We start from the raw sequence: 25,369 nt of genomic DNA on the forward strand, positions 1-25,369 counted from the left end.
TAAGGTTGTCTTAAATAATTATAATCCTAAATAGGAAGGAGACTGGGTGGAGGGAGTAAAGTCACTAATTAGAGGAAAGGAAGGGTTAACAGAACACAGTATTTTTAGAGTGGCTATCGAGTGAGAAATAAGATTCAAAGATAGGAATGTGACCCAATTTGCACCAGTGTAGTTTTCTGAGACTTTATCCATGCTCTCATTACTCCCCCATCCTCCCCAGCCCCAAGCACTCTTTTCCCATTTTGAGGAAGGCTCATGGAGAAGTGAGACCAACTTAGATGGAGAATTCCGATAATCATATTTGAATCCCCGAGGACAACTCTACACTGGATTTTTCAGTTACATGAACTACTAAGTCCTTTGCTTTGGTGGGGGACGGGGCTGAATTAAGTCAGATTGGGTTACCCTAGCAATTTTATGGGTTCTATTATGGTTACCACAACAAAAACTAAAAGTATGCATTTTCTCTACTCAGAATTATAAGCATTTAAATAGATTTACGTAAAAATCAAGTCAGATGTCACTATTTAATATAAGAATACAGGCATGTTGCCTGTTTTGCTCTGGGAAAATCTGGTACTTAAAATCGATTTTATATCTAAAGATTTGACATTACCTTTAAAACATCCAACTAGAAAGTCTCAAAACATGAACTCAACAAACGATAAAAAACAAATTGGCCACATTGGTAAAACAGATTACTTGGGACAATGAAGTCCTCCGAAGTTTTTCTAGAAACAACCTCCCTCTCCTCTCATTCTGTTTCTCTCCTCTTTGAGTTCCCAATTTACTGAATTCTTAACTAAATCATTCTATAAATGTGATGCAAATGGACAAAATTTTCTTCCTTTCCATGAGTTACATTTTCTCTTGGGATGAGTTATTAAGCCTTTTGCATTCTGCTCTAGGTACAGTGATTCTCAGTATGGACCACAGACTTGACAGCCCTAGTATTACTCGGGAAGCTTGTTTGAAATGCAAATTATTTGATCCCCTCTCACACCACTGAATCACAATTTCTATGGAATCTGACCCAATGATTCTTAGGCACATGAAAGTTTTAAAACTGATGCTGCAGATGTTTATGTAGTTATCATGTTTCTTTTTATTTTGCTTAAGCTTACATAGGCAACAGAAGACATTCCATAAGCTTTGATAGAGAGTAGGTGACTTATCACTCTTCCCACTCTGAGACCAGTTTATAATTTTCTTCAAGATACAGTTTGGATAGGAGTCTCTATTGGCTTTTCCGAAGCCTAAGAAAAAAGAGCCAAGGTCTGTGAAGGAAAAGGCTCACCTGAATTATTAAAAAATATCTGAGCTTTGGGACACCTGGATCACTCTGAGTGTCTGCCTTTGGTTCAGGTCATGATCCCGGGATGAGTACTGTATCAGGCTCCTAAGGGAGCGTGATTCTCCCTCTGCTTATGTTTCTGCTCCTTTTTCTGTCTCATATGAATAAATAAAATCTTTAAAAAAAAATCCGAGCTTTGTTTTCTCTTCTGAAATTGCTGTCTCTATGTAGTCGAGAGGGAAGTTCCTCCTATTTTTTCTCTAGATTTGGGAATGTCAGTATTACTTTCTCAGGAATTCTGGAGGTTGGGGACAGACAATGATGTAAACTGCTGCTCCCTGCTCCAAACAAGCACAGAATTACACCAGAGCTGTTGTTAGTTCGGCAACACCAAGAGGACCATAAGGCTTGAGAAGTAGTGTAAGGTCCAAGAGCAATAAGGCTTGAGTGCCAGATTGAGAAGGCGAGGGGATGTGTTAGCACTGGTTAAGAAGTAATTAGAAAGCGAACATACTATTTGATACCAACGACTTTTACAAATAAAATTTCCTAAATACAGTTATCACGTGAAGTGCTCTAGCACAGATTTAATTTCACAAAAGAGGGCTTCCTTTTACATCAGCTTAATATAAGTTTATTTTCACAATGCTATGTTAGTAAGCCCCTAAACTTTACAATCCCTCACATTTCTCTCAAGAATTTGTTTTTAAAGCCTTACTTAGTATTGAATATCATCAAATCATGCTTAAAAATTCTGCAGGCTGGTTTTAAAATCTGAATTATTTAAAATTATGACAATGATAAAATGCCAACCAATCAAGGTCCCAAAGTAACAACACTCAAAATAAGAAAGAATAATCATTGGAATCCTGTTGTATTTTGATAATGGTAAAAGGCTAACCAACTGCTGTCATTAATGTTAATACCTTAAAAAAAATGTATTCATAATCTGAAAGCATATTTTGTCTTGCACATCTGGATTCTGAGGTATAAAACCATGTTTTGCCAACATTCTTTTATTAATCTAACAAGTAATTTCTTCCACAACAGCAACTCTGGTTTAAAAAAAAAACAAAAACAAAAACAGTAACATTAGCCAATCTGTTGTAATGTTCTACGGTCTCCTAATTAAATATAATACATAAACATTTATAAACTACACAGCCACATCAATTTGTAAGCAACTAATAAATTCTGAAATGTTAGAAATATAATAAAATTAGTTATAAATAGTTTCATTTTCTTCTAAATAGTTTTTTTAACTTTCCCCTTTTCCTTATTGGTTTTTATATTTACGCTTTCCACTAATTCTTCCAGTAGACTCTATTAAATCCTAGATTTAAATATGGTTAAAGATAAAATATTGACATGAGTGTACAAAAAATAACACACTGAGTTTTATCAGTGTCTAAGCCACTTAAAGCTATTCTCCAAAAGACATGTTATTCACCCAAGACAAACATGAAAAAAGTTAGAATATAATCTTATGCTTTTGAGGGCTAACCTGTCAGATACATAGGAATATCCAAGGCTCGAGTTTGGAAGTTCTAAATGCCCAAAGGTTAATTTATCACTATTGGAATGGCCATCAACTAAAGAAAGGCCCTACAGTAACACTGAGCTCTGTGTTCTACTTGCAGAAGACAGACATTTGGGCTGCTACAAATGAAAAGTAATGAGGCTTTAAGCCTGACTAGCCTTTAAGCAAGGCTAATCAAACATAAAATATTACACATGAATAATAACCTTCAAGAAGTTCCAACATAACCTCTATGGACACTTGCCACTGTATCAACTTAGGTTAACAGTTGTGCAGTCTTGATTAAAAGAAGTCATTTAATCAATTTTCTGCAGTGAATCATCAGACTAATTTCCTGTTAGCTAGAGACTACTACAGCATGTTCCACCTTGGGGCTATAAAATCATGATTACCAAACATCAATTCAACAAATATTCAGTGATAAGTGAAGTATAAGGGGTTGTGCTAAGTGTCTGGAAGACCAAATGTTGAATGGTCTCATAATTTTTCCTCAAATCCCTTTATTTCTAGTAACAAATCTAGACCTACACGTCTATTCCCATATGGAATCTAAAATATGTTAAGTTGATACTTGACTATTTTTCTACATTATGATCCTATTTCTGCTAAATTACCCTTATAGTCCAGCAGTTTAAGGTTTTGTTTAAAAAAAACTATCATTATAGAACTCTGGAAAGATATTAAATTCACTGAATAAAAAACTTTTTGATTTTGTTCCTTAAATATAATAAAATTCTGATATATGATGTTAAGTTAAATTATTAGACAAATAGTCTCCATTCACCTAAAATGAAGTGTAAAGAGGTTTAACTGAACTTTCAACTGAATTTCAATTATCCTAAAATGGTAAATGATTATTTGCATGTCAAACTAAAGTATATTCCTTATGAAATTATCTGGAATTCAAAAAAATTGAGGAAGACAACTTTTAAATATGTTAATAGGTACGCTGGGCAATAAATTCAAACTTTTTAACTTACATCTGCTTAGTTTTTTATTGAGTTAAGTATAAAGGCCCAGTTAATCAACTCATTAGATTGGTCAAGGCAAGACACTTGAACTACATAACAGTATTTAAAAAGCAGTTGGTCTTTTAGTAATTCTCTGGTAATCACACACGCACACACGCACATACACACAAATTGGTAGAGTACTCTGGATATAGGATTTCCCCCCATAATCTCATATAATGCACTGTTCACAATCTGCAGTATTTTGAAAACTATAGAAATTGGACATGACCAAATTAAAGATGCCTGATAAACTCTTAGAGTATGTGGGAACTTCAGCTGTGTTCCCAAAAAGATTGATTTTAAACTATAAAAAAAGGAAAATTCATATAAAATCACAACAGATTTAACAGGCATCTTTGAAAAGAAAGTCAAATTATAACTCAATTTTCTACTTTTCCAAATATGACTAAGGAAAAAAAAAAAGGTACAAGTAGTAATGTCTACATTTTTCTTAAAAACTGTTAACTGAATGGATGTGGGGAAGAAAAAAAAAGCTATACAGTATTATTGCACTCCACGAATGTGCAGAATTCCAAAATGTGCCAGCACTGAAAAACTGTCTTGCATTGAGGTTTTCCAAGAGGTACAACGAGCCTGCCAAGAAAGCATCTGGTCTGTACTAACAGCTTGCTGTCTTCAGTACAGGCCTTCATAATGTCAGTCACGCTGCTCTTGCAAAAAATCCCTTAATGTCTGAAAGAGAAAAAAGAATATTTTATTTCAAAATTCACTCATTTTAATAAAGAAAACATCCATCTATTAAATATTAAGTTGGGAACTCAAGTAATAGTATATGGGATACCTAGTATCTTGTTGATCTGTGATGAGAATGATACCTGTAAATAGTTATTGTATTTTTAAACTACTTACAAAAGAGTTTTCAGTGCTGATAGGTGGGGCTATGATCGATGATGTGGGATTGAATCCATATGCACATTGAGCTTCATTTCATTGTCAAGAATTTGAACGAGCTGTTGCATGGATGGGAGGTGACCAGATTCCAGCTTAGACCACACAGGCACATCTATAATAAAAATAAATAGCACCACTCCTTAAAATTAAAGATAAGTCTATAATACATGTTCATTCCACAAATATTTATTGTCTATTGATACAGCTGGGAATACAGAGACTTACCTTTCTTGCTGTTATGGAGTTTATACTCCAGTAGGGGAAAGACAAAACGTACCAAAGAAATAGCTACAGATCACAATTGTGTACTAAGAATTAAAACTAGAAGATGCTGAGGGACATGGAAGAGGTTAGAAAGGAGCCTTTGCACTTATTATTATTAAAATTGAGAGGTACCATTAAAATTGAAAAATATTATCATTAGAAGAGCTGAAATACAGGAGAAGAGGGGTAACAAGGAAGTCTGGAGAGGCGAGTGAAGATTAGATTAGGGTCAATGAACTATAAAGTGCCAGACAGTAAGCATTTTCAGCCTTAGGAAGACATACAGTCTATCACAGCTACTCAACTCTAATTGTAGTCTGAAAGAAACCACAAGCAATATGTAATAAATAAAATTTTATTTAAAAAAAAGGCAGCTGGACACAGGGTCCACATGGCCATGGCTCAACAATCCAAAGGCTACATCAAGCAGGGACTTTTGAGTGTGTTAAATGTTCTGGTCTTTACCTTGAGGATGAAGTAAAACCACTTAATAAACTTGAGGCAGTGAAGCAATGAGATGAAATTTATGTATTTATTTAAAAAAAAAAAGAAATTCACTCTACTGTTTGAGCTGGTAAGAAGCCAGATAATAAATATTTTAGGCTTTGAGACTCAAGAAGCAAAAATCAAAGATATCACGCAGGTACTTGCATGACCAGAGAAATAAATTTCCACAGATTTTTCATTGATGAAACTCAAAACTTTAGGTTTAAATGCTAAAATCTGAACTTCATATAATTTCCATGTGCCATAAAATAGTCTTTTGATTTTTTGGTAACCATTAAAAAATTTAAAACTACTGTTGCTCATAGGCCATTATCTGACCACCTCTAGTTTAGAGACTGTATTGGAGGGTAACAAAATCATTTTGACTTGGACTAGGGTAGTCATGTTAACAAAAAATAGAAGTAGAATTTTGAGAAATGTAGAAGGTAGAATTAAGAATCATACTTGGTAATCCATTAGATATGGAGAGTAAGGGAGAAACTGAGGTTATCCTAGCTTTCTGACATGGGCAACTGGACAGAATGATAATGTGCCATTATAAATAAACGAGCAATGCCAGGGAAGGAGCAAATTGGAGTACATAAGAATTGTAGGAAGCGGAGATAATCAATTGCTTGGAAGTAGTTTAAGATTCCTGGGTATATTCCCTCTCCCTCTGCTCATACTCTCTCTCTCAAATAAATGAATAAAATCTTAAAATATTAAACCCTCTCACTCTAAAAAAGATTCCTGGGGGTAGCACCTCGAAGAGAGATCTAGAGGTCTCTATGATGATTCAAGGGTCATCATATGGATATAATTCTCAAGCTAGGTGAGGTGAGGACCATATAAAGTGCTAATTTTGCATATTATGAAAAATAGAAAAGCCCAATGGTTGTTATAAATCATTTAAAATGTGTTAAAGAATGCAAACTATTCGGAACCCACCATTCAAAAAAAAAGAACCCACCATTCAAAGTTATCTCAAATGCACCTGTTGACATACACTGGTTCTCAATCATGTTGCTCAAGAAGAAAACCATCATACATGCATAGACCTAAAAGAAAATGTAATTAAATACAGCAGGCAAAGTTATTTTAAAGGCAAACATTACAACTGAAGACAGACACAAAAGTAATATGTTAAATATAGAGTCTCATTTTTAGTTGGTAATGGCTGTTTTTCAATCTACTTTAAGTTTCTATACAGGGGCAGGAGTGCCTGGGTGACTCAAGTTAAGTGTCTGACTTTCGGTTTTGGCTCAGGTCATGATCTTGGGGTTGTGGTATCAAGCCCCATGTCAGGCTCTGTGCTCAGTGCAGAATCTGTTTGAGATTCTTTCCCCTCCCTCTTCCTCCCCCTCTGCTCCTCTCTCTGCCTGCTCACTCTATCACCCTAAAATAAAATCTTAAAAAAGTTTCTACATAGACTATTATTGCTATTCTAGATGTTCCAATAACATACATGGAACAAGGAAACTACAACATTAATTCACAGCTTTATACACAATGAAGAATAGATATTTGTAACGTAGAGACAGAATCTCTAGATTTCGTAACAGCCTTAATAAGTTAAACAAAAAATTACCAGCATAAGAAGGGTTTATTTCACCATTTATATAAGGTATGAATTCACAAGAGACTAGTGATGCAATAATCAGCAACTTCATGTATTCAATACAACCCATTCATGTTCCAAACAAATCATTTTAAGTCAAATAAAAAAGTCAATTAGATAGCACTAGTATATTAAATTACATTCGCTCCCCCTCTTTGGAGGGCAAATCCATATCCTTTCAAGAGAGACCAGAAGTTCCTTGGTGGACAGAAAGGAACAAAATTTAACAAAATCACCTGACTAAAAAACAGGATGAAGTGAGGGTGTCAATGTATAGCAAATTATTTCAAAAAAGTAAATAAAAATGCTCACAGCAAATGAGAAAGGGCTCTCCTCCCAGCTAGGTGGGCTTTGATTTCATAGAGGTTACTCTTGCATTTGGGAACAGTAAGTTTATTTTCATGAAAACGATACACAAGGGTACACATAAAAGCTATAGCTCCTCTTCCACAGCAGATTAACAACATTATATGTCTTCAGAAGTAAAATGCACTGAAGTTGGAATCAACAGAATAAATGTAACTCAAAACATTAGAGTACTTAACTTTCAATTCTTAATCTTATGCAAATCAATCTTATTAATAATGGAGACACAGTTCAATAAGGGGTAGCACCTGAGGATGTTTATGTTAAGGAGCCTTGCCTATTACTGGAAATAAGTCGTTCCCTAAGGAAAAGAAGCATAGATATGTAGGAGTCCACTAAAGGTAGTTTCAGCCTAGACCTAAAAAACAAGCCCAGAGAACTCCAAAACAGAACACTTTTTAGAAGGAAACTTAAGCAATCTCCTCTAAGAGAGAAATAAAATTAGTCCCATTCCTCACAGCAGAAAGACCTTCCAGAAAAGACGACTTCAAGTAAAACAAATGAAAGAAATCTAATATAGAATATTAGATATATATTCATATATATATTTACATATATTTAAAACAGAAGAGTCAGAAGCCATTAAAACCAAATTTTAAGAACAAATCCATGAAAAAAAAAAGAACAAATCCATGGAAATGCCGTTTTTAATGTGAACAAAACCATTAATACCCCTTATTAGTATAAAAGGCCTACATTATGTGTATATGATGTTCTGTTGGATATGATTTGACCTAATCTACATAATCAATATCAAGTATTAGAATTATTTTGTGCCCAGTTTCTTCTAAAGTCACACCTCCCTATCTTTCAAATAGTAAAAAGACCTAATCTTTCTTAATACATAATTATAAAAACTAAGGTCAAGGAAAAAAAAAATACAAAAAAAAACTAAGGCCAAGAAAGGCTAAGTGCCTTATCCAAAGATTAAAAAGTGGTTAAAGCCAAAATAATACAAGTGAACAGATGAATCAGCAACAGATACTTAAAAAAACCAAACAATCCATTAAAATATTTTCACTGACAACCTAAAAACCTACAACTATGAAAACTATTATGTTACGTACCTTATTTTCTTGGCCCCACTGCCAGATGCTAGGAGCTTGCATGCCAAAGAAAGCAAAAGGATCCTTGCCAACAATTATTAAGCCTATTAATACTAGTTTGAAGACTGACAGGAAAGATGCTATGTGTCTATTGAAAGAAAAAAAAAATTCATCAATTTCTCAAATTCAAAACTTCATAATTCAAGTATAAGTGTACAGACATTTTCTAGACACCAAATCTAAAAGTTACTAATTACAAGTAGTAAAAAAGATAGTAACTAAAGTTTATTGTGGAGTTTTAAAACAAAAATGTTTAATATCTTTTAAATTAATAAAAATAACTTGTAAAACTATATAGCATTAACCTTTAAAAATACTATTATTTTAACAGTACAGGATTTTATACCATTGACTTTGTATAAAAATTAAGGTTGCCATCTCTGAAATAATCCTCCTCTTTTCCTTCTTACAGAAAAATTCTTCCTTATTTGGATCAAATCAACTTGCTACTTATAAGACAGTGTTCTCTTTTTTACAACTAAGAAATTACAATAACCAAGAAGAGTTAATTGAAACAATTCACAAAAGTTTACTCACAAAAGTGAAAAAAATTCACTTTAAAAATTCATTTTAAGTTACTGAAATTCACTTACCTATATATGGGTTGAGGGAGGTAATTTTCTCCTTCAATGCGGATGTCTGGGTACCGCTGGCTTATAACCCGCATGTACTCCTCAAACACCCGCCTATAACCTCAGGAAACACTGCAGAAAAATCAAAGTGCTTCTGTTAAGCAACTTAGAATATGCTTCTACTTATTTTGCATTTAGATAAAATATAAAAATTGCCAAGATTAAAAAAGTGTTTCTCACAAACAGTGACAAAGTAATAATGACTGATGCTGGATAACAGCAACATGGAGGTTTCTTCACAAATTTTACATAAATTACCTCCCCGCCATGTATATCCATCTATTAGGACATTAAACTTCGTAGATTTGGGTCATTGTTGGGCAGCAGCAAATACCTATTCATGTATGTCAGCATATTTTGAGCTCTCAAATCAACTTGCTTTTTGAGGGGGTATCGAGTATAAATACTGAAATGAAAACAGCTCTTCTGAAATAGGGACTTTCAAAACTAGAGCAAAGAAAGCTTATAAAATACCAAGGCATGAGACCTGAAATTCTGGTTCTTATTCCAACTCTGCCCCGAATTAGGCAAACACATGCCTTCTCAATCACAATAAAAGGAACTTAAAGAACTCTTAAATCCCTTCTGACTCTAAAATTTGCTTCTACTTTGCAAAGAAAAACAAGGATTGGGAAGATAATTTCACCAGCATGACAGCAATCCATAACATTATTCCAGAAATTAAGTCAATAGTATCGAATATCTCCCATTAAAATATCTAAACAACTACACTGTAGGGGTATGTTTCCCCAGCAAAAAAAAAAAAAAGGAGGAAAAGGCCACCAGAGTGCAGATATAGGGGGAGGATACACTGAAAACTTTTAAGATACTGGATGAAAAAAATTGACACAAATAACTGGAAAGGTATCTTGTGTTCATGGATCAGAATTTATATTGTTAAGATGTCCACACTACCAAAAGCAATTTACAGATTCAGTGCAATCCCTATCAAAATTCCAAAGACATTTTTCATAGAAACAGAACAAACAATCCTAAAATTTGTATGGAACTACAAAAAAAAACACAAGAACCAAAGCAACCTTGAGAAGAAAGAACAAAGCTGGAGGCACCAAGCTTCCTTATTTCAAACTGTATTACAAAGCTATAGTAATCAATATTGTAGGGCAGTAGCACAAAAACAGTTCCATAGATCAATGCGACAGAATCAAGAGCCCAGAGATAAACCTACACAAATATGGTCAATTAATTCACAACAAAGGAGCCAAGGTTGAAAAAAGAATGGACTCTTCAACAAATGGTGCTGGGAAAACTGTCAGCAACTTGAAAAGAATGAAAATGAACCAACTATCTCCCATTATACACAAAAATCAACACAAAATGGATGAAAGACTTGAACATAAGACCTGAAACCATAGACCTCCTAGAAGAAAACACAGTGGGGGTAAGCACCTTGACACTGGTCTTGGCAATGATTTTGTGGATTTGACCCTAAAAGCAAAGGTGTCAAAAGCAAAATAACAAGTGGAACTACATCAAATTAAAAAGCTTCTACACGTAAAGGAAACCATCAACAAAAAGAACAGACAACCTACAGATCGAGAGAAAATATTTGCAAATTAGCTATCTGATAAAAGCGGTTAAAACCAAAATGAATTAAGGAACTCCTATAACTCAATAGCCAAAAGTCAATAATCTGATTAAAAATGGGCAAACGGACCTGAATAGACACTTGTCCAAAGATGACATAAAAATGGCCAACAGATACATGAAAAGGTGCTCCACATACTAATCAACAGGGAAATGCAAATCAAAATCACAGAAAGATATATATCCCTATACCTGTCAGGATGCCTATCATCAAAAGACAGATAAGCGTTGGCAAGGATGCAGAGAAAAAGGGAATCCTCGTGCATTGTCAGTAGGACTGTGAATTTTTTTAAATTTACAGTTTTCCCCATGGAAACATTGTGAAAGTTCCTCAGAAAATTAAACATAGAACTACCAAATAATCTAGCAATCCCACTTCTAGGTATATACCTAAAGGAAATGAAATCACTATCTTTAAAAGGTATCTGCACCCCCCATATTCATTTTAGCATTACTTAAAATAGCCAAGACATGGAAACAACTTAAATGTCTGACAGATGAATAAAGAAAATGTGGCATAAATACACAAGGGGATGTTATTCAGAAAAAAATAATCTACCATTTGCAACAATATGATGAAACTTGAAAGCATTATGCTAAGTGAAATCAGTCAGATAGAGAAACACAAATTGTATAATCTCATTTTACATAGAATCTAAAAAAGCCAAGCTCAGAGACATGGAGTAGACTGGTGATTGCAAGGGGCTGTGGAACAGGCAAAATGTGGAGATGTTGGTCAAAGGATACAAACCTCCAGTTGTAAAACAAATTCTAGGGCTCTAATTTTTTTTTTTTTTTTTAGGATTTTATTTATTTATCCATGAGAGATACAGAGAAGGCAGAGACATAGGCAGAGGGAGAAGCAGGCTCCTCGCAGGGAGCCTGATGTGGGACTCAATCCCAGAACCCCAGGATCATGCCCTGAGTCAAAGGCAGAGGCTCAACCCCCGAGCCACCCAGACGTCCCTCTAGGGCTCTAATTTACAGCCAATGGCTATAGTTAACAATACTATATTACATACTTGAAAGTTGTTAAGAGAATAAATATTAAATGTTCTCACTCAATAAAAAGTAATTGTATGAGGTGATGAATGTATTAACTAACCTTACTGTGGTAATCATTTCACAATACATATCATCACCTTAAATATACATAATTTCTATTTGTCAATCAGTAACTGAGGGAAAAAAAGGAGGTGGTACCACAAAATCAACAGAAGAGCTTACAAAGGTAAGGTTGTTAAGCACATAACTACATTAAGTGAAGGGACACATAAACCAATGAAAGTACAGAGGAAGCAGAATCAGCAATTAACAGTAATGTAAAACCTAAGGTGCCAACTTTGTCCATCACACTGTCAAGGAAAAACATACCATCAGGTTTATGTCTGACAGGATACAACAGTCCAAATATCAGTAGATCTCAATTTAAGAAAACTCACTTTTCAGGGAAAAAAAGTCACAAATCTTCTTTACAATTAGTATTTCCTTTACATTTAGAATAAAAATTTCACAAGAGATTAAGTCCCTAAAAAGTATGAAATTTTTGCAAAGGGTCTACAGCTAAACACTTAAAAGAACTTAGGAATCTCCACATACTTTATGTTCACTAAACATTCACCTTATGTAATATTTTATTATTGTTATTAGTCACCAAATTGCAGTATTTTGTCACAATTGCTTTCTCTATAAAAAAATTTTAATGCTGCTTTTGTTTTGAGGATATTACGAAAATAACCTAGCTCACCTATATGCCTAACCACCTTGAAACCAAGAAATGGCACCTGATTTCAGTGCCTTCAAATTTGTATTAACTCTGTGTTTACAACGGAGTTAATTATCTAAGATGATATCCTCTAACTTTTACTCAAACACTGTGAGGATCAGAGACAAAGTTAAGAAAGCTGAAAATTTACTATTAATTCACTCATTCAAATACTCACTGAATGCCTATTACATGTCAAGCAGTATTATTAGACGCTGGGTTTGTAATGATGAGTGACACAGGTATGGTCCCTGTTCTTAGGGCTGAGAGACTAGAACACAGACCTTGTGATTTGAGATTCTAGCTCTTTCCACTAGACTCCAGCAGAAGAGCTGGATGTTGCAAGAGCTATTCTTCCCTTTGTCCAGGAAATAGGTTCCCTTTGGCCCAAATGCCACAAACAAGTTTCCATACGGTTGACCTCTTGATGGCAGAGATCTCAAAGGTTCTTCTGTGATAAAGACATAGAGATTCTTCCTCTGGGAGAGCTAAAAACCTGTGGGCCCCAAGAAGTCCCTCATGTTTGCTCTGGGAGTTCTAGTCTCTTGCCAAGGGAAGTCCAAGAGGCCTAGCTAGAGGTGTATGTATCTACGTGCAGACAACACTTCTGGCCAGACTCCTCCTAGTCACCTACTCTTCTGGCTGCTGTGCCCGGAAGCCTAGCTCTACCCTCCGTTCTTCCAGTCCCAAGTCTTCAGTGTGGGATCAGACCTTCAGATCAAATTCCAAAAGGAATCAGCCCATAATCTTGAAATTCAAAAAGGACTTTAAAATTGTACCTTTTTTCAAATTTCTGGTTATAAAAAACGTGTAAGTCTGGAAGATGTAATGTACAGCACAGTGACTATAGTTAATAATAGTATACAGCATATTTGAAAGTACCCAGCAGAGTGGATTTTAAAGGTTCTCATCAGGGGACGCCTGGGTGGCTCAGTGGTTGAGCGTCTGCCTTTGGCTTAGGTCATGATCCTCGAATTCTGGAATTGAGTCCCACATGGGGCTCCCAGCAAGAAGCCTGCTTCTCCCTCTGCGTCTCTCTCTGCCTCTCATGAATAAATAAAATCTTAAAAAAAAAAAAGTTCTCATCACAAGAAAAAATTTTTTTAACTGTATGGTGATTGCTGTTAACTGGAATTATGGTAGTAATCATTTTGCAATACACAAATATCGAATCTTTATGCTGCACAACTGAAACTAATGTGTCAATTATACCTCAATAAAAAACAAAACCAAATGATAGGAACTTTCCTTCCTATCATTGCTTCCAGAATTGTGAGGAAAACCTAGGGAACTTTTCCCCCTATATAACTGTTTTCCCAAAATCAATTTTCCTGTTTTAAAACAGCAATCTCTACTGCTGACAGGTGTTTTCCAAAACAAAATATACCTACTGCTTATTGAGGTGGACAAAATGTTAAATTAAAGGCATACATCATTCCACTTCTACTACCACACACCCAGCCCTTTCAACTTAAACTCATTCTTTCTGGGTCCGTGAGTAAAACTATGACGTCCAATATACCTCCAAGAACTAAATATGGGAACATGCTAAAAACATGCTGCAGTAGCTGCCTCTTCCTCCTGTCGTAGGTAGAACCAAAGGTCCTTAAGAAGTAGATTTAAACTTTGCAATCTTAATGTTGTCCTGATTAGGGTTAGAAATAAGAGAAATATCTTACTCTATGGAGTCAACTTTTGCAACTGCTCAATTTAAAATATTTTTCACTGTACTTTTCTAAAAGAAAAAACTTGCATACAAATTAGATGATCTATGTGAAAGGAAATTTAATAAACAAAATGCCTTGCCTGTGCTATTTCAAATAGAGTCTGTACTTTTTAAAGTCCATCATATTTTCAGTGCCGATTCATGATGCCAACTACTCCACTTTTCCCCTTTCTATATTATGTCTGCTCCTAATTGTAGTCAAATGCTTATTTATATCAAACCTGAGCCCATCACAAACCCCAGTCTCTCACATCTTACAAAAACAAAAACAAAATTTCAGATACTCCTGAAATAACTTACGATTTATTCCTATTTTTAGCACCTCTTGAATTCACCTTCTCCTTTATTTACAATAACCTCCTCTCTCCAACTGTCCTCACCCACATACACAGGATTGGATCCTCTTTACATAATGAAACCAACTCCTTGCCATTGCTGACATTCCAGAATAATGCAAACCTGTCATAGTAAGGCTCCAGTTCCCTCTCTAAAAGCGAAGAAATGGGATTTTAAAAAGTGACTATCTCCACAAACATGAACACTTAATATATTTAATCTTTCAAAAGACTGAGAAGTGAATCTTCAGAGAAACAAAAATAAAGTACCTTTTACTGTGAAAAAAGTACAGATGTAAACCAGGGAAGAGCGAATGGTGCCTCCTCTGACTTTCTGGCTTTCTATTTTAGTTCCTCTCTCTGAAGCCCTGCTGCATCTCTCTCTGCCTTTGGGTTCTAAGACAATTCTTATAATAATTTAAAAATTTATTTCCAAATGTATTGTTCAAACCAGTTCAAAAAGGTTTCTGCTACTTGCATCTCAAGAATCTCAACTAATACTTATCCCACACTATACCAAGAAAAATAGGAAGACATTTTGTAAATACTGTGCTAATTATCTACAGCACTACTTGGTCCAACAGCTCACTGATCACTGAAAGCTGTGTTTTTAGATATAATCTTTACTTCTCCTTGTTCTGTTTAATAGATGAAATACTATAATAATAAATATCTGTCTGGTATATCACCTACTCTAAGTGCCTTAAGGAATGAAATCTGCAAGGTGTTCTATAAACCACACAAGAAACAAGGTATTCAGGGAGTGAAAAATAGACTAAACTGATGTTTTTAAAAATTGCAAACAGGAGTGCTTATACACTTTGAAAACCAAAATGTGGCCCAGAACTTGCTCAGTTTTTTTAGGAAGCTGCAAAAGCAACATTAAAGAGGTATCAGTTTATCAGATAAAGGAACAGTATTATATGAAATCAGATTATTTCCCTTCCAGCTATCTCTTGAAACACCACAGTGGCCACCACAGTACAAACATATACACAAAATATGCATAAAGTGGCTTCTAAGATTCTCAGCTTCTTTAATGAGTTTATTCCAAAGATATGACAGAGCTAAAATATGATTAATAATCTGTTTTTATTCCCTTCATTCTTTTGTCTTATTCTTGAGGTCACTAGCTTCTAATTTCTCCATACCTTTGGCATAACATTTCACAAACTCTTTTGCTGAAGACTATTCCACAAGAATTTATAAAGTGCTTAGTTCCTCAGCTTTTCCTGGGGAGGAATTTTACCTGTTTATTCTGGAAAACAGAATATTAACAGATTTATAAGGTATGCAGTTACTCAATAAAGATGACTTGATTAAAGCATTCAGTAAATGGTGACAAGTCATTCTGTAGAATTCCTTTGTTTCATCCTAAAATACTTCACATACGATGCCAAGCTTTTATTCTTTTCAATACATTTTTTAATTAGAGGTATGATTCATGGGCCACAGAACTCACCCTCAGTGGATTTTTATAAGTTATTAAAGAGACAGATAAGAAAATACATTGTGCTCTATGATGGTTTAATGGCTAAACTAAAGAAGTCTCTGGGCTGCTTTACTGCTTTCCTATTTGACCTGTATATTTACCTGCCTATTGGTTGTAGACTCATTCCACATGACATTAGAATAAAGGCAGGAATCTTAGAAAGAAAATCACCAACAGGATAACAGAGTAAGAAGTAAGGGCATGTCAGATACCACAGCAGCAGAAAGAGAACTGGCAGTAGCACAATGAATTCTGGTAAAGGCATGGAGGCCAGGCCAAGAGTGTGACTGGTAAGAGTTATGTTCAAACCTGAAGTTCTACATGTATTACATTCTATGCCTAATAGCTACCAAACTGGAACAGAGGCCAACCAGGTAAAAACCTACCAGAAATGAACAGTATTAGGTGATATCTATCTATACTCCAGTTAGGAATATACAGAGCGGGCAGGGAGGGCAGTTACGTTATTTCAGAGACAACCACAGTGGACTACAACAGGTTGTACTCACTTTTTCCATAAATACGGATTGATGACATTCAAAAGAGAGAGAACCTAGATCAAGAGAAAGCAAAACAGACAAAAATCTATGTCTTTCGGTGGTAGCAATGTTCTAATGAAGAGAGTAAACTGGTAATAGTCTACTGAAGAGGATACAGTTTATCAACTCATATCTGAAGCTGTTTCTCTAGTTTTGAGAAACAGGGAGGATAAACAACAACAACAAAACACAAAACGCCTGAGGTATTAATAAAAAAAAAAGTCATAAAACAAAAGAGCAGAAATAGCAAATAGAAAAGATTCAAAATAGAGTCTACATCCAAAAATATTCTACAAGCAGAAGAATGGTAAGAGGTAAGGAGGTACTACAAGAAATCTCAAAACCAAAACGTGGAATCAAAAAGTATTTTGAGGCAAAAAATAAATAGTTTTTTTTGAGGTCTTAAAAAAAATTGATGGGTAAAAAAAACAGAAACTGCAGAAGATCCGAATACTATCATTAATAGGCAGATTTCACAGATCACGTTTTACTGTCAATAGGAGAAACCCCTCTGAGAGCCCAAAGAACACTTCCAAAAATTGACCGTCATAAAAAAAAGCCAAGTAGGAATGGCAGATGTCATATTATGATTACAGCGCAATAAACTAGAAATTTTAAAAAACTCAACCTATTTCTCTAAGATCTTCTAGTAGGAGTATTAACTCATTTAACAATGTCAAAATTGTAAGTGTGACACCCTTTGACATAATCGTAATACTTTACTTCTGTGGATTTAGTTTATGGAAATTATTGGACAAGTATACAATATATATGAGGATATTCACCTTGGCAGAGTTAATTTTGTGAAAAATTAGGATCAACCAAACTGTTAACCAACAGGCACTAGTTACTTAAATTAAGGAGCACTCATCTTATGTAATACTATGCCTACTGCTGCATATGTGTACTTACTGACACTGAATGGTAAGTGATAGAAGGCAAATTTCAAAAAAAAAAAACAAAGCATACACCTATGAACTCATTTCTGTAAAATTATATAACACTTGTGTAGAGTTGTCTTGAAGGAGGTTCTGCAAAATGGGATACAGGGATTTTTTTTTTTTTTTAACTTCCTTATGTATACTTCTGAGGGAAAGGTAAAATACGTGGCCCCAAAATATGCCACTTTGGGATATGGCTTATTTTGAGCTGAAGGCAATCCAGACCAACTGGACTCAACAAAACTCAACAAAACAAAACAAAACAAAACAACCTACTGATCCCTTAACTACTTAAAAGAATTGGGATAAGCCCAAACAGAAAGCTATTATCAGAGGTAACTTAACCTGAAAGATTTCTTTGGCAAGGCAAACATCTATTTACCAAACATCTGCTCTTCTTACTGTCCTGTGAATTACCCTCCTCCCCTTTGAAGCCCCAGGCCCCTATTTTATTCCTTAGCTCAGGATATAAGCCTCAATTGCCCAACTTGTTCTCGCCTCTCCTATTTTTTAGAGAGCTCTCATAAGTATGTAATTAAATTTTTTTTCCTGTTCATCGGTCTTACGTCATTTTGATTAACAGACCAGCCAAGAGAACATATAAGGATAGAAGAAAAATGTTTCCTCCCTTACACTTCTTTATTATTTTTACAAGAAAACTGTACTATTTTTATAACCCGAAAGCTAATTTCATTTTTGTAAAAGATGAAAGCCTCAGAGTAAAGTTTTCAAAGGTTCATTTACCAAATTCTCATCACAGCATTAAAGACAATAAAAATAATACATTAATAAAACTTGTTCAATGATAGTATTCACACTCTGCTAGCAGTTTTTAATTGATTATCTTCCTCCAGCTTTATTTCCTGTCCCTCCCCCTTCTCTATGCTGAGTCAGGCTTCATTTACATATGATCTTCCCTTATGTATAAGGCTATTTTTCTACATCTCCTGGTGGTTTCCTCAAACCCTTAAAAATTTCATTTCCTCCTCTCAAAGCCTTCCCACTCTCCCTGAATAGACAGTCTTTCTTTCCACTATGTTTTTAAAGCTCTCCATTATGATCTCTTTTAGAACACTCTGAACAGAATGCTTTACTGTAATATTGTTTAAGATGTCTGTCTCTCCCACCAGACAACAGGTTTTCAAACATGCCTGCAAAAAACTAATTCTTATCTTCCTAAATATTGGACAAAAGGGGAAAGTAAGTGGCATGGGGAAAAAGGCATAAAAAACAAGGACCTGATCATCAGTAGTTCTTGTTAAAACCCATACAGTAAGATTTCTTCCTCACCAATCCTAGGCTGCACCCCAAATCAAGGTAAGGTATATGAAAACATGATTTGATTTCCCTTTTTGGAAAGCAGAAAAGGTGACAGAAAAGTATATATGTATGCTTTTGGCTTTTTGCCTTGAAGCTTCCTAAGAGTATACAATAGAAAAACAGAATATTAGAAGTAATTGGAATGCAACCAACATCGTCATATATTGGTTGAACAAGTTGAGAGCTAAAGAGATTCAATAATTTCTGGAAAGTCACTCAGAAGATTAAGAGGCAGATCAAATAAGAATCTGGACTTCGAAACTGTTAGTTCAGTAAATGCAGGTTTCCAGTAACTAGACTATTCAAAATTTATGAGGTTATCTTGGTATTTCCAAATGATACATTCAATTTGATTTCCACCACTTACCTTAATGGCAAATAGTAAGGAAAGAATGTTTTCATTTTTCTGCTAGAGGAGATAAAACCTTTAAAACCATGCATATTTTTTACCCATCTCTAAAAGCTTTGGACTAAAGTACTTTGTTCATTAAGTCGAAACAACTATTATGTGTACATTATTCAGTTAGATACTGTAGTTTGTTTAAATAATAAAAAAACAAAATAAAATGGTGACTAAGCTCTACATAATTACAGGAAACTTTAAAAATCTAACATAATGGGAGGTATAGCAGCCAGCACTTTATTTGTTCTCTAGTAACACTCCATTAGTACTCTACTATCTGGATCAACTTACTATTCCTTTGTTTCACTGCTTCAATGTGTCAGTTTAAATGGCAGTATTGGGATGCCTGGGTGGCTCACCAGTTGAGCGCCTGCCTTTTGCTCAGGGCATGATCCCAGATTCCTGGGTTCGAGTCCCACATTGGGCTCCCTGCATGGAGCCTGCCTCTCTCTTTGTGTCTCCCATGAATAAATACATAAAATCTTTAAAAAATAAATAAATAAATAAATAAATAAATGGCAGTATTTTTTTTTTTCCCCTCAGTGATATATAAAATAATGATGTATCTTTTTATCCATATCTTAGGTTTGGTGAAACACAGTAACTGGTATTTAAGATTTTAGTTTTAGTTACTATGGCTATTTTGGGGAGATGAAAATCTCTTTGTAGGATATTCCCCTTTTATCATCTAAAAATTCAAGATTCCTCCCCTTTCCTATCACCAAAAAGAAAAAAAAAAATCCACAAAATTTGTCTCCCTTATCATTCTAATGAATGGAACAGCACCACTCCAGAACTCAGGAGCTAGGTTTGACACTTCTTACTCCATGCCTCCTCTCCTCCCCCCCCAAATATATAACCCATCACCAAATACACAAAATCTATCTCCTAAAGATCTGTCCCTTTACATTTTACTCCCAATAGTCTCCCTAAATGGTTTCCCCAAATCTCTTCTTTGTCCCCTCTAATGTGTTTTCCACAGTGAGGCTAACTGATCTTTCCATATGGCCTGCCAGACCTTCCAGGGTCTGTGCCACCTTCTCTTTGGTCTTTGAGGTCAGTAGCCTTGGCCTCTTCAAGCAGTTATGTTCTCTTTACTACAAGGCCACTGAACGTGTCATTCCCATAGCTTGAAAGCTCTCTAGCAATAAATCTTATCCTTCAGATCTCAGTTCAAAGTTGATTTCCTCATAGGAATCCTCCCTAATCCCCTGACTATACAGGACTTAACCCAATTGTAATTTTATATGTGTTGTCTATGAATTAATGACTGCCTTCCACTTGTGCCTATGATGTCTTGAGAAAACTGAATTCAATTCCCAGAACCAAGCAAAGTGCCTGCACTGAGTAGGTACTCAAATATTTGAATATGCAAATATATGTCTACAGTAACATTATCTTTACAACTCACAATTTCTCAGATTTTCTCCAATTCAGCCTTTTACTAATCTAAGTATCACCATCCAAATCAGCCATAGGCCTTTATTTTCTTGCCTCCATACCTTGAAAGCAAAGGCTGAGTTTGTACAAATTTAAATAAAAATTTGTTCTTAGAGTAGGTGTTTCATTTGCCTCTTAAAAATACTTTTAGAAGTTGGTTGTCCTAAAATATCAGCAATGGATTCTTAACAAAAATTGGAAAATTCTGCTGTATTCTGCTTATGTTTTGAAATTTTTATTTAATCTTAGTGTATCATTTGTTAAATATCCAGTAAGTATTAACTGTAAAGAGCTGCAGCCAGTAAGCTCTTTAAACTACAACTGATTAAATGCTGTAGGCTTGACTACATGCTAAATCTCCTATGTGGGGAAAATAAAACACACATACAAACATCATACCAACTAGTACCTGTCAGAATACATTTACACGTAAGACTCATTTATTCATAAAAACCACAAAAAGGGAGAATGCTACAAGGGAACTTTATTTTCAACTGACTAGAGAACTTCCTTTATGTTCAATGTTTAAACATCCAAATAAGCAGGATTAAGCTTTTCCCCCAAATATGAAATCAATGTCATCAAATTCACCTAATTTCATTGCTAGATTGAAAAATATATTTTATTAAAAAATTTAATTCATCAGAGAGTGCGCATGAGCATGAGTGGGCTGTGCGGCAGAAGGAGAGGGAAAATCTCAAGACAACTCCCCACTGTGTGTGGAGCCTGACATGGGGCTGGATCCCAGGACCCTAAAATCACCACCTGATTGGAAATCAAGAGCCAGATGCTCAACAAACTGAGTCATCCAAGCACCCCAGAAAAGACAATAAAAAAAAAAATCCTTTGCTTCAAAAAACACCATAAACAAAGTAAAGGTAAACCACAACTTGGAAAGGATATCCATCAATTGACATAAACCAAGAGTTAGGAGCATAAAGTAATACCGTGCACTTCTGGAAGCTCCATGGGGGACCATATCTACACTGTTCACCATGGTATCTTCAGCCCCTGGCACAAGTAGGTACTGAATGAATATTTATTGAAAAAAATACATCAGTATAGAATAGGAAAGTTCATACTAAGCTATTTTGCACACTCTAATTCCATTTGTGTTGTGCTGCTGCCGTTGTATTAGCAATTATAAAAGTAGTACAATTAATGGATGACATTTTGAGCTACAGTTAAAAAGAGCACTCATAAAATAATAAAGGACAAAAGTGATTGAAAAGGTAAAAATAATTCTCTCCTTGCTTACAATGGTAATCAATGAAAAACTGCTTTGTATAGCACTTAGATTTCAAACAGAATTAAAAGAATTTTCACGTATTTATCCTCAATTGTTTTAGCTTCCTTTTCTTTCCCAAACTGGCAAATGAACGTCCAAGAGATTCTACCAAAGCCAGAAACCCAATATTCAATTTACTATATTCAGACTAATCTCTGGGGGAAAAAGTAACAAACAACAAGCTAAATTTACCTGTATATGGAGCGCACACTAATAAAACTATCTCCCATCTATGATTACAACAAAACAAAACAAAACTGAAGAACTTTTGTATGTAATATGCTCTAGGTTACTGCAAAAGAAAACTCTCATTAGACTTCTGGGACAAGTTTGTACTTAAAGGGGAAAAAAAGAAAAGAAAAACTATGTATCGGGAATCCCTGGGTGGCTCAGCGGTTTAGCGCTGCCTTTGTCCCAGGGTGTGATTCTGGAGTCCCAGGATCAAGTCCCACGTCAGGCACCCTGCATGGAGCCTGCTTCCCTCTCTGCCTCTGTGTGTCTTTCATGAATAAATATATAAAATCTTAAAACAAAATAACTATGTATCACAAATTCAACTGAAGTACTTAAGACTTTTTAAAAAGTTTAATTGAAGAACTAAATGCCCTTCCCTATATGTTTACACATCTGGAAAACTTAGTTATGCATATCCTCAGTGGAAGGTACATTTGTTAAATTATTATGACAGGAATTCAGTTCCTATACCATTGAAATACGAGCAATTGTAAAAGAGTATTTTGGAAAAGCCCAAGTGAAATCAAGAGGTGCAAAAGTAGGAAACAGAAAAATTACATAACTTGGAAAATGCAGTCTTCTTTTAACTACTTATATCCAAAGTATCATAATCCTTAACAATAATTATAGGTCGAAAAAATGACTCTGCTGCTTCCGGGTGGCCCAGTGGTTAGGGCCTGCCTTAGGCTCAGGGTGTGATCCTGGGATCCAGGATCCCTCTGCCTATGTTTCTGCCTCTCTCTCTCTCTCTGTGTGTCTCTCATGAATAAATAAATAAAATCTTAAAAAAAAAAAAAAAAAGACTGCCACTTTCTAATTTAAAAAAATACGGAAAAAATCAGAATGGTCAAGTCATAATCCCCATTTACAGTATTATATGAAAATGATATATCCTGGCCACACAGTAAACAGTACAGGGAGTCGTTTTTATTTTAATCAGGAAGAAACTGCAAAATCTTTATAGTTTTCACTGCAAAAATAAAGCCCACTTTCTGACTCTAAGGGTCGTTTCAATTGATTTTTAAAATTTAAAATATTTGCTTACTCTTTAAAACATAAGAAAAAAAAATAGTCGGGTAAGTAGAAAATCTAACCTTTAGCACACTACTCCACCCAAAGTATCAGGGCTCTGAAAACACATTAACCTGACCATCCTATCCTGTTAAAAAAAAAAAAAAAAAGTCGCCTTTTGCGATATCAAGATGCTAATTTTTTTTTTTTTTTTTAAGATTTTACTTCTTTATTCATGAAGAAACAGAGAGAGAGAGAGAGGCAGAGACACAGGCAGAGGGAGAAGCAGGCTCCGTGCAGGGAGCCCGACGCGGGACTCGATCTCAGGATCCCAGGGTCACGCCCCGGGCTGAAAGCGACGCTAAACCCGCTGAGCCAACCGGGGGATCCTAGAATGCTAATTTCTACAATTTTAGTTTTGCCTTTCAAATCCTAACCAACCCCCACCCCACCCCACCCCACCCCACCCGCAGCCCCACCTACCTCATTACAGGCATTACTGCACAGGTTCTAACAGTTAACCAGGTAACAACAAAAATCGCTTCTAGGGCAATGTCGAAACACTGCTGGGTGTCTTCTGGTTTCAGGTGGGGTTTTTTTTTTGTGTGTGTGTGTTTTGTTTTTCTGTTTCTCTGAATGCACAAGAGATTTGCAAGACGGGAAGACAGACAGCCACGCCAGGACAGGCGACCCCCGGGAGGGGTGGGGGGTGGGGGGTGGGGGAGGCCTGGGAGTGAGCTGTCGCAGGGACACCGAACAGGCTCCTCTTCTTTTTTTTTTTCTTTCTTTTCTTTCTTTTCTCTTTCTTTCTTTCTTTCTCTTTCTTTCTTTCTCTTTCTTTTCTTTCTTCTTTCTTTCTCTTTCTTTTCTTTCTTTCTTTCTCTCTCTCTCTTTCTCTTTCTTTCTTTCTTTCTTTTTTTTTTTCCCTCGGGCTCCTTTTCAAAGACATTCTGGAAACTGCACGCGGAGGAGCAGCCCTGGAGCTGTCAGAACCCCCCCCTCCACCACCTCCCTCAACAGTCACCCCGGGAGGCTCGGAGAGAGGGCGCCTGTCACTCGCGGGTCTCCTCCAACGACCTGAAGTAACCTGCGCTCGGGGGTGGGGGGGGCAGCGAGGGCGGGCGCAGGCTCCGGAGGCCCACGCTCCAGCTCCTCCGCAGGCGGCCGCCGTGGTCGTGGCCGTGGCCTGACGTACTGACAAGTGTCCCCACGTCTTCGCCTTTCACTATTTAACCTTCCCGTGCCCTCCTTCCGCACTCCCACCATTCTAGGAAGGAAAAAATAAAAAAACAAAAAAAAAAACCAAAAACCTGAGTGAAGCGAACGGTTATGCCCTGAGGAAGGAAGGGCGGGCGCGGACCCCGCGGAAGGCCGCCGGCGCCGCCGTTCCGGGCCCGGGGAGGCCCAGCCCGCTAGGCCGCGGAGCCGGGGCCTCGCGTAGCTGACGGCGGCCGAGGCGGCGCGGCGCGGCGCGGCGGGGCCCGGCACGCACACTCACCAAATCTGGAACTTGAGCAGCGGCCCCGTGGCGTACTGCATCTTTAATCTTTTGCTAGGCACGCCGCCCAGGTTGGCCGAGGCATCGCTCCGGATCACCGCCGACGCCGCCACCAGCAGAACGAGCAGATACCTCATCGTCGCCGAGCCAGCCGCGTCGGCCGCCCTCAGGACCGAGACTCGCCGCAGCCAGCGCGAGGCCGAGCGGGAGCCGCGAGCCGCGAGCCGCTCCCCGCAGCGCGCAGGCGCGACCCGCCCAGGTCGGGGAGGGGAGCGCGGAATGCGCCTGCGCAGGCCGGCGCTCGCTCGATCGCTCGCTCGCTCGCTCGCGGCCCGGACCCACCATCTTGGATGGGCGCGGAGCCCGGGCTGGAGTGCGAGGGGCGGGGAGGGGCGGGGCGGGGCGGGGCGGGGAGGCGGCCCCGGGGCGTGGGACGGGTGCCTTCCCCTGCAGTCTCCCTCCGTGCGGGCGCTGCTGAGCCGGCGACCCTGGGGAGCACCCGTTTCGCAGCCTTGACCCGGGGCGGGGGGGGGAGGGG

The 25,369-nt window shown here is 36.9% G+C and overlaps 1 protein-coding gene across 1 annotated transcript; it reads right to left on the reverse strand.

The window, feature by feature from the left end:
• Nucleotides 1-1,853: 1,853 nt before the first annotated feature.
• Nucleotides 1,854-25,074, reverse strand: SELENOT (selenoprotein T). The gene is made up of 6 exons (XM_077864708.1): nucleotides 24,832-25,074; nucleotides 9,193-9,303; nucleotides 8,561-8,687; nucleotides 6,480-6,567; nucleotides 4,718-4,871; nucleotides 1,854-4,540 (listed from the first exon to the last, which is right to left on the reverse strand). The coding sequence occupies exons 1-5, from the start codon at nucleotides 24,966-24,968 to the stop codon at nucleotides 4,747-4,749; spliced, it is 588 nt and encodes a 195-aa protein (XP_077720834.1). The 5' UTR covers nucleotides 24,969-25,074; the 3' UTR covers nucleotides 1,854-4,540; nucleotides 4,718-4,746.
• Between the last annotated feature and the right edge of the window lie 295 nt (nucleotides 25,075-25,369).

This window comes from Canis aureus, chromosome 22, assembly GCF_053574225.1.
Source record: "Canis aureus isolate CA01 chromosome 22, VMU_Caureus_v.1.0, whole genome shotgun sequence".
Taxonomy (NCBI): domain Eukaryota; kingdom Metazoa; phylum Chordata; class Mammalia; order Carnivora; family Canidae; genus Canis; species Canis aureus.